The sequence below is a fragment of the Gekko japonicus genome, unplaced genomic scaffold (genome assembly GCF_001447785.1).
Source record: "Gekko japonicus isolate JY-2015 unplaced genomic scaffold, Gekko_japonicus_V1.1 scaffold1369, whole genome shotgun sequence".
NCBI classification, from domain to species: domain Eukaryota; kingdom Metazoa; phylum Chordata; class Lepidosauria; order Squamata; family Gekkonidae; genus Gekko; species Gekko japonicus.
The window spans coordinates 295,903-307,988 of record NW_015161439.1 but is presented as its reverse complement, the minus strand read 5'-3'; the positions used below and the strand labels follow the sequence as shown (position 1 = coordinate 307,988).

Below are 12,086 nucleotides of genomic sequence, written 5' to 3'. Positions count from 1 at the left end.
CCGATCCCGCGGCGGCGGAAATCGGCCCTCCAAAGCGGGTGTTTCCCCGCCCCCCCCGCCCCAATTGGCAGCCCTACCCCAAACGCACCCCTAAAACACTCATAGGCTATTTACAGTGGCCGAGAGTTCCATAGGCTCTCGGCCTGGAGCCTAGCCTTCTGCTTGGAGCGGGCTAGGATCCGCTTGGCCCATTGTTCCTGAGAGTGAAGCTCGGCTGCTTCGCATGACCGTGTGGTGGCCTAGCTGCACACGCGGTTGGAGCTGGATACATTACAATTTCAGAATGGACATCTCTGTCTGGGCGGCATGTCCCAGTGCAGACATCCATTCTGCGGCCCTGCACCAGAAAGCACGGTGGTGGGAGGTGGTGGCAGTGGCAAGGGCAACGATTGCGTGCTTCACCGCCAACCTGTACAGCAGTGCCTTCTTGGCCTCAGTCCAGTTTGGCTGGTGATGGCTATCCCCACTACCAGATATTGCAGCAGCCCTGCCAACCACACACAGGGGAATGCGGAGGCAGGCCATCCCACCATGGGAAAATGCCAGCCCCCTTACTCTGCCCCACCCCCCATGCTCCCATTGGGGCCATCACCCGCCTGGAGGTGGCTGCGGGTGCTGAGCAATGAGCTGCTCACGGTGGGGGTAGGTTGTGTCCAAGGAGAAAGGACAGCAGCCAAACAGTGATTGTGGCGCTGGCTGCCTGCCACCTTTGAGAAGGCTGTCCCCTTTTTACCCAGGGCCAGGCTGGCCACAGGCAGTATGGTGCCCCCTCCTGCCCTTATCTCCCTTGCTTGGGATGTGCCACGTTCACTTGCTACCAGTGCTGTACGTCTGAGTGGCACAGCGATGGCAGAGGAGGCGCCGTGCCTGCTGGTACTAGACTTGCATCAGAACTTTGCTTCAGACAGCACCTGCCTTGATTGATTTTGCTTAGACAGAGCTGCCATCGAGGCTCTTTGCGAGAGCTTGGGGGCAGCCCTCCAGGGCCAAGCTCCCGCTCGCTGTGCCACTCCCATCTTGCAAAACCCCCCAATAATCCTGCTCTCCCTGAGGTTCCTGGCCACTGGATCCTTCCAGGGGGTCGTTGAAGAGGTGCTCGAGGTGTCACAGTCCTTGGCTAGCCGCTGCCTACACCGCTTTCTGGATGCCATGCTGGCGCAACTCCAGGACCATGTATGCTTCCCCACAGAGGAGGGCAATCTTGTACCCATCAGGGCAGGATTTGCATCATTCAGAGGCTTCCCCAATGTGGTGGGGGTGCTGTTGACTGCACCCACATAGCCCTCATCTCCCCCCCCCACCAAGGAGCCACAGGTATACCATAATCACCACCACTTCTACAGCCTGAATGTTTAAGTCTTCTGTGACCACCAGAGCATCTTTGTGGACCTCGTGGCCAAGTTCTTGGGCAGGGTCCATGATGCTCAGATCCTTGCTGCATCTTCCCTCTATCAGTTGTTGGTCACCTGGCCGGAAGGCAAAGGATAGCCCCTGGGTTAATATGGTGGGTGTGGTTGGGTGGGCATACAACAGAGGAGACCACTCCTGACACCTCATGTGCTAGTCCACCCCAAGTGACTAAGGGTATCATCTGCTGCCATTTTTGCTGACACTGCATCCCAAAGATGAACTGCCAGACCATGCAGCCTACAACTAAGGCCACCAACAAATATGCATGGTCAGTGAGTGAACATTCAGTCTGTTGAAGATGTGATTCTGATGCCTCCACAAAACAGGGGGCTACAGAGCTATGCAAAAAAAAGAAACCTTCCATAAATTAAAAGGAAAAAAATACGGGGGGGGGACTACTGGGGGGAAAGGCAGGAAAAGGGACTGTAGAGCAAGCAAGAAGAACCTAAACCAAAAGCCTCTTCACACACACACCAGACCAAAAAAAGAAGGGGAGGGGAAGCTGAGAAAACAAGCAACAAAACCTCACCACCCCCAACTCCCCAAAAAAACAGAAAAAAGAAAAAAACCAGTGAAGGACGGTAAAGGAGAGAAATAGAGAGAGAATTCAAGTAGATTTTTTAAAAACCAAGCAGAACCCCCCCACACACACACACACACAAGCCCCCCCAAAAAACATAAATGGGTAAGTTAACCAGGTTTTAAACCAGCTCCAAAGAACCAAAGCCAAGAACCAAAGCAGAAGGAAGGAACCCTTGGACCCCCCCCCCAACCTATCACCAGACCCAAACAGTGAGAAAACTCCACAAAAATAACTGCAACCCACAAAACTGGAAGGAACTAAAACCTATGAATAAAACCAAAGGGAATGAAAAAAAGAGAAAGACCTGAGGCCCTTGGCTTCACCCACCCACACACACACACACAAACACACACAACCTACCATCGGGCCCAAACAAAAAAGTAACAAAAAACTCCAAACAGCAAACCACAAAAACAGAAGTAACTAAAACCTAATAATAAAACCAAAGGGAACAACAACAAAAAAGACCTGAGGCCCTTGACCTCACCCCCCCTCCACATACACAACCTACCACCCACCAAGCCCAAAGAACAACTAACAGTAAAATAAGAAAACTTTTTAAAAAAATGTCGTTCAGTCAAACTAGTCGCTGTCTTCACTCTTCTCCAGGCAGGCACGATCTGATTTGAAGTCCAAGTAGAGTGTCTCTGGCAGCAGGAGTCAGGCTCAGCGCAGCAACTGAAGCACTTCTGATGAGCACTCATGGCAGATTGAGCTCTCTGCATTTGCAGAGACAACTTGGCTTTTTAAAATATTAATTTATTGAAGTTTTTCAAGAACCAAACATGTAAAATAAGCAGAACAATAAACATAAATCAACAATACAAAATAGGCTAATAAACAAGAAGAACAGATATATTACACATAGGAGAAAAAGAGGAATGAGTGTTGCAAGTATATTCCACAGAAAACACTATCAAAAATTGAATACATTCAAAGAGTTCGAGCCATTAAAATAATATTATGATTTGCCATGTAATCTTTTACAGAATATCACTTTTTAACAAAATTATAATTCTTGGGGTATGTTTCCAATTGATGAGTTATTTTTCCCATGATAAATTGGTCCTGATATCAAAGTTCCTGACTTTTCATGCCATTTAGACGCAATAGCAGTTTTGGCTACCACACCGCAGACTGTGACAGCAGCCATGAAATTAAAAGACGCCTGCTCCTTGGGAGGAAAGTGATGGTGCACCTAAATAGCATGATAAAAAGGAGAGACATCACCCTGCCAACAAATGTCCGCATGGTCAAAGCGATGGTATTCCCAGTAGTCATGTATGGCTGCGAGAGTAGGACTATAAGGAAGGCCGAGCGCCGAAGAATAGATTCTTTTGAACTATGGTGCTGGAGAAGACTCTTGAGAGTCCCTTGGACTGCAAGAAGATCAAATCAGTCAATCCTAAAAGAAATCAACCCTGACTGTTCCCTGGAAGGCCAGATAATGAAACTGAAGCTCAAATACTTTGGCCACCCAATGAGAAGGGAGCACTCACTGGAGAAGACCCTGATGCTGTGAAAGATTGAAGGTCAAAGAAGACGGGGACGGCAAAGGAGGAGATGGTTAGACAGTGTCATAGATGCAACGAACATGAAGTTGAGCCAACTTCAGAGGACGGCGGAAGACAGGAGGGCCTGGTGTGATGTGGTCCATGGGGTCGCGAAGAGTCGGACTCGACTGTGCGACTGAACAAGAACAACAAAAAGAGCCGAGATTAAGTCCTTTCTGACAGGGGGTATAGACTGTTCAGGTCAGTAATTCCAGCTGTGATTATATCTCTCTGGACTTAAAAGAGAGATCAAGTTGATAGTTATAAGAAACATTCTGTGAGTTTTGTGGTTAAATGTTACGACGTTTGGTTCATTCTACTATAATCAATTGATTGTAATGCTATTTTTTCATATTTCATAAAGTCTTGGAAAAATGTTCTCTGAAGGCTTCCCCCCCCCCCGGCTTAATTGCAGCATTGGGGGATGCTGTAGTTACTGGGGGCTGTGCAGCTGAGATGGGTTTACAACCAACTCCCTGCCAAGTTGGAATTAAAGTTTGTCTCACCTCTTAAAATCTAAGGTACTGACTTCAGATTTTGACAGAGTTATCTTCTCTGGTGTGGACCTTGCATTTTGTTTGTTGGTGAGATAAGCAGTTGATGTTTGCCTCTTAAGGCTGCTGGAATATTAAAATTAGGATTTAAGACTGGATTGCAAAGAGCTTTTTTTAAAAAAAGAAATGATTATTATCCACAAAAGGTCACACTGTTAAAGGAGTTTCTTTCGTTTTATCTATTTTGGGAGGAAAGTGTTTTTGTAAAGTATTTACTTATTGGCAATTAAACTGGAACTTGGCTGTACTGCTTGATTTGAAACCTTTTTCTACTTGTAGACCATTATTCCTCCAGCATTGGCTTACTGGGTAGTACTGTACACAGGCTGCTACTCTTTAAGGTCTTGATTGGCTTAGAGCCAATATTATGACAATCTGAACTTTGGAATGCCTTGGTTACATGATGTCGGCCTTCTGACCCGTCCGTCTGTCATCTGCTTGGTGTCCGGTTTGGCAGCCTGCACGTTATGAATCTCTCGATGTTTTTTCCCCACTTCCCCAGCTGGCACCCGAAAACACGCTGATGTCCTTCCAGAAGGCGGTGGAGCAAAAGATCTACGGCGTGCAGGCGGACGTGGTGATCAGGCAAGTGTGCCCCACTCCCCTCTGGAGCAGAGTCCCCCAACCTCTTTGAGCCTGGGGGCACCTCTGGAATTCTAACATGGGGGGTGGGTGGGCGCAAGAGAATGGATGCCACGGGAAGTGGATCTGTGTGCGCACGCGCAGTGTTTTGTACCTCTCAGGCGCAATCTCGTAGGCGGAGTTGTTTTCTGTTGCCCCAGAAGGTCGGACCAGAACCAAGAGGTTGAAATCAGTGTTCCCTCTAAGCTGAGTGAGTGTGAGCCAGCTCACAGTTTCTCAGCCTCCGGCTCACAGATCTTTCTCTCAGCTCAGGAATATGGCCTTAGCAGATTTGCTAGAAGAAGAAACCTTGGAATTAGAGATTGATGAAGTCTACAGAATAAATTCCAGATTTGCTACTACAAGACAGGTTCCTAGGGATACATTGGTTCACTTAGTGAGAATGAAGACTAAAGATCAAGACCTGCAAACCTTAAATTTTAAAACAAAGTTGAGAATGGGTAATGCAGAGATTATCATTATGAAAGAAATTCTGCTTAGGACTTCAACAAAAAATTATAGACCAATTTCATTATTGAACAATGATTACAAGTTGTTTATGACAATTTTAGTGGAAAGACTTAATTTTTTTTGCTAAGATTTCATCCCGGAAGATCAATGTGGCTTTTTACCCATGAGGCAGTTGAAGGACAGTGTTAGAGCTGTTCTTGATACATTGGAATATTTTTAAAAAACATAATGAAAAACAATTTTTTTAGATATGGAGAAGGCCTTTGATAAATTGAACTAGCCTTTTATGTTTTAGGTGCTTCAAGAAATTAATTCTGGTGAGAATTTTTTTAAAAGGATTAAATCAATCTATACCAAACAATCCGCAAAAATAATTGTGAATGGAGACCTAACCAAACCATGTGAGATACAAAAGGAACAAGACAAGGATGTCTTTTATCTCCTCTTTTGTTTATTCTAGTTCTTGAAATAGCGATATGACAAGATGAAAAAATTGGAGGTATTAAGATTACAAAAGAAAATTATTAATTGAGAGCCTTTGTGGATGACTTAGTGTTGGTTTTGGAAGACCCTCTAAAAGGAATTGACTCTTTGATGTGTAAATTAAAGGAATTTGGTTTTCAGATTAACAAACAGAAGACAAAGGTGTTAATCAAACATGAATTTAGAAGATAAAGAGCTGTTGACAAAAAACAAACAGGTTTTAAGGTTGAAAAGAAAGTAAAATATTTGGGAATTACTCTGTCAAATACGAATTGTAGATCATTTCATAACAATTACATTAAGACTTGGAAAGAAATTTTAAAACATCTTCTAAAATGGGGGAAATTACAGTTGTCCTTGCTGGGGAGAATATCTGTAATTAAGATTTTACCTAGAATGTTATTTTTATTTTAGACAGTACCAGTTCTGACATCTGATGTACCATTCAAACAGTGGCAGAGGGATATATCAAGATTTGTGTGGCAAGGGGAAAATCTTAAATATAAAATATTAGAAGATGTAAAAGAAAGAGGTGTATTGGGTTTACGTAATTTGAAAGTATATTTCTCAGCTTGTTGTCTGATATGGTTAAAGAATGGGTACTTTTGAGAAACGTTACTGGAGTTAGAAGGTCATGACTTAAGATATGGGTGGCATGCTTATTTATGGTATAAAGTGAAAGTCTGTGTTGAGTTTAAAAATCATTATATTAGACATGTTGTTCTAACAATCTGGAACAAATACAAAGCCAGAATGTGCCTGAAAACTCCTTTGTGGATTTCAACCCAAGAAGCTCTTTTAAGAAGGGAAATGGTTACTAAATAAATGTATTTAACATATCAGGACACTTAAGACTTTTCACAAGATGACTGCAAAATGAAAACAAGAGAGTGTTTGTTAGCACAAGGATACAGTTGTCAATTGTTGTTTTTATGCACAATTATTAGGAAGATTTAAAATGGATAATGGGTTGTATAGTTTGACCGATCTATGTCTGGGGGGTTTCCCCGCCCCCCAGGGGGACTTGGCAAGCCTACCAACATATTATTGCGAAAATGTATAAACTTATGTTGAAATTTAAAACAGAGGAGGAACAGGTAAAAGTGGTCGAAAAAGTTTGGTTATACTATTCAAATGGAACGATGGGAAAATCTTTGGTTGAAAGGGCTAAAATTTATCTTATGTTCTAATTTAAAAGAGAATTTATATAAAATGATATACTGGTGGTATATGACTCCAGATTAATTAGCTAAAATGTATTAAAATGTTGGGAATAAAGGCTGGAAATGTGAACAACATGCAGTAACATTTTATCAGATGTGGTGGACTTCTAATAAAACCAAAAAGTATTGGATACAAATACATTCAATCATGCAGAAGATTTTAAAGACAATTGAAACCAGAGTCTTTTTTGCTGTGACTAATGGATAAACAGCTTGAAAATACAAATGGAACTTTGTTTCTCTACATGACAATGGCAGCACGACTGTTATATACTCAAAACTGGAAAACGGCTTCATTACCTACAATAGAGGAATGACTAGAAAAGATGATGGAGCTTGCAGAAATGGCCAGACTTACATCTTTGGTAAAAGAGAAAACTTTCCTTAAATGCAGGGCTTTTTTCCTGGAAAAAGAGGTGCCAGAAATCTCAAGAGGGAAATTAAGTTTTCAGTCTGTCTACTGAAAACTCATAAACTTTTAAACATTTTTAAAAGAATTTTGTCAAAGAGGTTTCGAAACCCTAACCCAGAAAAAAGCCCTCCTTAAATTTATACCTACATGGAGACCCTTCATTTATTTATGAATGCATAAAAAGGGGGGGAATGAACTGAGGACTTATGGCTTTGAAGATAATAAGATTATACATAAAGGTGATGTATTTCCCTTGGTCTGACTATGGGCTAAGGTGATAATGAGTAAATGATGAGCACCTGTAGCAGAGAAAATCAGATATTTTTCCTTTTCCCCCTGTTCTTGTTTTAGTTGATCTGTTGTTTAGTTTCTCTTTTCTTGTGTTACTATGTAAATAATAAATAAATAAATAATAATAAAGCAGCAACTGAAGCCAAAGCCAGCCCATGCTTTCCAAACCTGTCTCAGCAATGGAGTCTAGCCCAGTCAGGCCCTTGTTTTAATGCTCTTTGCCCATGCACAGAAGAATTTTTTAAAAGAACAAATTTCTGTGATTGGCTAAAAAGCAGTATTCCCCCTAACCTGAAGTTCTATTTGCCAAATTGCCAGTGCTCCTTCCCCCCTCCCCTGGAATGGGTGGGGAAAGCAAGGTAGCTTGGACTTCACATTTAAAGCCAACAACCTTGCAGATTGCAAACCTGCAGTGCAATGCCATTTGCAACAGCATTGCAGTGATTGGCTCTAAGGCACTACGGCTCCCCCTAAGGTGCTTTTGCCACTGGGCTGCAGAGACCAGAAAAATACTGGTAAGGTATTTTTCCCCTAGAGGAAAACTGAAAGTCTCTCTGCAGCCCTTTAAACCTCCCCACCACCAGCTATTCAGTACAGCTGAATATACCTGAAAAAAAGCTGGGGGGAAATTAGCTTTATTCGGGATCAGCTATACTGGTAGCCAGTCAGCTTCTCTGATCTGTATTCAGCTAAAAAAAATGCCAGAAAAATACTGGTAAGGTATTTTTCTGGTATTTTTTCAGCTTGGATACAGCCAAATGCACACCCCTAGTTGTGCTTTCTGCTTAAATCTCTGTGTGTGCCTTTCATGTCTGCCAGTGAACCCAGCTAATCTTGCAATCAGTTCTTGCAGTCCTTTTTTGAATAGATACCACTGATTGTGCAGGTACAAATAGGACATTAAAAAGCAGGCAATGCATTCTCTCCGATATCAGTCATTTAAAGGACGTATGGAACAATGTGGGCACAAAGACGGGACCAAGAACAAGTGACTCCATGCTTTATATGTCGGTCAGTTTAATGACCTGGAAGTTCATAACCCCAGAGCATATTTCCTGTTCTCCAGTAAATAAGCTGATTTAATGATGGCAAAGCTGCCTGGCATGGTACTGTCCTCAGGGGTCATTTCGTAGAAAAAGAGGTGCAGGAGCTCATTAGCATAACTTATTTGCATATGCCACACCCCCTGACATCACCGGAAGTGTGTCAGAAGGCAACACCCACACTGCAACTTACCTGGCTGCTTCTTGCTCCTCGTGGCCCAGGGCTACTGGGAGCAGGGGGCGGGGCTTGTTGCATGTGCCCGCCCCTGGGCTCTTTATTGCCGGAGCTCCGCTCCTGTGCGCTCCTGCAGGAAATGACCCCTGACTGTCCTCAAGACAAACTTCACTAGGCAAAGTGGAAGTGATCTGATAAGGATACCGCCTCAGATGTGATCGAGAGAATTAGAAGAAGGTATGTTTCCCTAATGAGCAAGTTCACTGTGGATTTCTCCAGATGGTTAATTGAAGCACATAAAGTGTTGTGAAAGGCATCTTTCGGTGAAAAGTCACATATATTGTAAGATTGTTCCAAAGAGCTCAGGATAATGCAGATGGTTCATTCATTTTACCGGAAGTTACCTGTGCGCTCCTGCAGGAAATGACCCCTGACTGTCCTCAAGACAAACTTCACTAGGCAAAGTGGAAGTGATCTGATAAGGATACCGCCTCAGATGTGATCGAGAGAATTAGAAGAAGGTATGTTTCCCTAATGAGCAAGTTCACTGTGGATTTCTCCAGATGGTTAATTGAAGCACATAAAGTGTTGTGAAAGGCATCTCTCGGTGAAAAGTCGCATATATTGTAAGATTGTTCCAAAGAGCTCAGGATAATGCAGATTGTGAGAAATGCATTGATATAAGGGGCTTCTGATCTTAAAAACCTTGCTTTAAAAATTGCTATAGAAATATTTTGTTTGAAATCAATATTCAAGGCTTAATAAAAAAAGCTGAGCTAAAGAGGAGGTAGAAATGGGGAAGTCAGACACTAGCAACAACCAGCTTGCACAAACATCTCCACTCAGTAGAAGCGGAAGAGCCTTGCAAAAGATTGCCTTCAGCAGAAAGGGGAAATGGCCGTGGGCAAAGAAATATTTCACAAACATTAAGGATTTTTACTTTAAAACTTATAGAAAAGTGCCTTCAGTTAGAGGGACGTTTTGCTGTGTATTGAAATTAAGAGTGTATTGCTTGAGAATAGATGCTGAAGCTGGCTTAATTAGAAAGCAGAAGTGTGGCCAAGACAACTGCCAACTGTTAAACAGGAACCTGGAAGAACCTGCAATTTGGGAGATGGGAAGAGAGGCAACTAAGGGGAGTGATTACCCATGGAAGAAGAAGATTAAACAAGCAGGGGCTATGCAGAGGAACCATTGTACTTAATTCTATGTATCTTTATATGCTTTTATTTTCTTGAATGCATGAAGGCCGACCAACCTAAAAAAATGAGGAACTTGACATTTGACTCTGATAACAAGTCTGTTGAAGAGATGATGGCCCAAGACAGGCCTGTTGAAATAGGACATGTTGCGGTCTAAAGGTCCATTCTTTACGAGAAGACCATCCCGATTTACGAGAAGATCTGTCTCAAGATACTTGTGGTGGGCCGTTGTGGGTTATGAAGAAAGGTTAGGAAAGAGTAGAGAAAGTTAATACCATGTTTGGCATAAAGGAATTATGCCCTTTTTGGGAAAGTAGTGGGCTTGTCTAACAAAAAGCAGAAGTGATTAGGCGGTCGGTGATTGGAAGTTGTAACTCCTGACTCTCAGTTCTGGGAGGCGGAGAGGGCGTTTCTTATTTTCCATACCACTCCAGGACAGGATAAATATCTGCCACAGAACCCAATTCAGTGTGTGTTCTCAATGCTCCCTGGGCAGCGAGACGCACCCTGCCTGCAGGCTGTATTCAAATAAAAAAACCTGCTTCGTTGAAGGAGACCTGTCTGTCTTGAGAAGTTATTATTGGTAAGCGCAAAGAGCGTTAACGACACAGATGGTTCATTCATTTTACCGAACAACAATCCTGGGAAGTAGGTTAGGCAGAGAGATAGGGGACTTGTATCCCTCTTACTGGCTGTGCCTTCATTCAGCACAGGGAACTTTCCCCCTGTCACACAAAACCTCTTCTGCTAGCAAGGAAGGTGCTGCTGCTAAGGAAACCGATTGGTGTGATCAAGCCCAGGGACCGGCCCGAAGCCTCCCAATAAGCTTCACAGCAGAGTGGGGATTTGAACCCAGGTCTCCCCAGACATAGTGCAGCACCCTGACCATTTAACGAACATGCCAGTACTGCCGGTGATAAAGCATACTAAACTTTATTAAACTCAGGTAACCTGAATCCTACTTGTGTGATAGTTCCTGATTTATAGCACTTATACAAACAGGCACTTCTGTAGTTTTATTATCAATTTTTTCCCAATTTTTTAAAAGGGGATCTGCTATTGCAAAAATCGTAGGCAAAAATGTCCAGAAATCCAACAGATTTGATCCAGTCGTAAAGATGTGGGTGTTTGAAGAGTTAATCAATGGGAGGAAACTCACAGAGATAATTAACCAAGATCATGAAAATGTGAAGTATCTTCCAGGTCATAAGCTACCTCCTAATGTGGTAAGTTGAATAAAAGCATTTTCTTTTCAATTTTGAAGTTTAAAGTTTGGGCTGGATTTCTTCCTCCAATGGAAGATTACACTCTTAGCCAAAGAGAAATGTTGCAACAAATTTATTGTCTTACAAGAAATTCAGAAAGCAGCAGGCTGTTTAGGCAAGTAACCCGCAGAAAGCAGAAGGAATTGTTTAAAATTAGACCCTGGGTACAAGAACAAATATGTGTGAACTGTACATTAATGGAACTAATCTAGTAATAAAAAGGAATCTTAGCCCCATTATAGGAGCAAAGGAAGATGTGGTTGCAGATCAGGGAGCGGATTTTTCCCCCTCAGTGATTTTTGTGGCTATCTTGCCATGACCTAGACAACCCAAGCTAGCCTGATCTCCTCAGATTTTGGAAGCTAAGCCAGGTCGACCCTAGTTAGTACTTGGATAGGAGATCACTAAGGAAGTCCAGGGTGGCTATGCAGAGGCAGGCAATGGCAAATAGGCTTGCCAAGTCCCCCCAGGGGGCGGGGAAAACCCCGCCCCAGAGGCCCATTCCCCGCCGCTGGCGGAGCGGGCCCCGGGGGAATCCCACCCCGATGTGCACGTCACCCGGAAGTGACGTGATGACGCCGGGCACGCTGGGGGCAGGGCCACGGTCATCCAAAGGAAAACTCTATAGTTTCCCCTCGGATGGTCGTGGCCTCGCCCCCAGCGTGCCCGGCGGCGTCATGTCACTTCCCTCGATGTGCACGTCACCCGGAAGTGACGTGATGACGCCGGGCACGCTGGGGGCAGGGCCACGGTCATCCAAAGGAAAACTCTATAGTTTCCCCTCGGATGGTCGTGGCCTC

General features: G+C 43.6%; 1 protein-coding gene across 1 annotated transcript in view; it reads left to right on the top strand.

The window, feature by feature from the left end:
- The window catches only part of LOC107125582 (glycerol-3-phosphate dehydrogenase 1-like protein), a 45,095-nt gene that overhangs the window by 19,095 nt on the left and 13,914 nt on the right, over positions 1–12,086 (top strand). Inside the window, exon 2 of the mRNA XM_015429007.1 lies at positions 11,070–11,247. Within this exon, the coding sequence (XP_015284493.1) occupies positions 11,070–11,247 (178 nt within the window). The remainder of the gene's footprint in view (positions 1–11,069; positions 11,248–12,086) is intronic.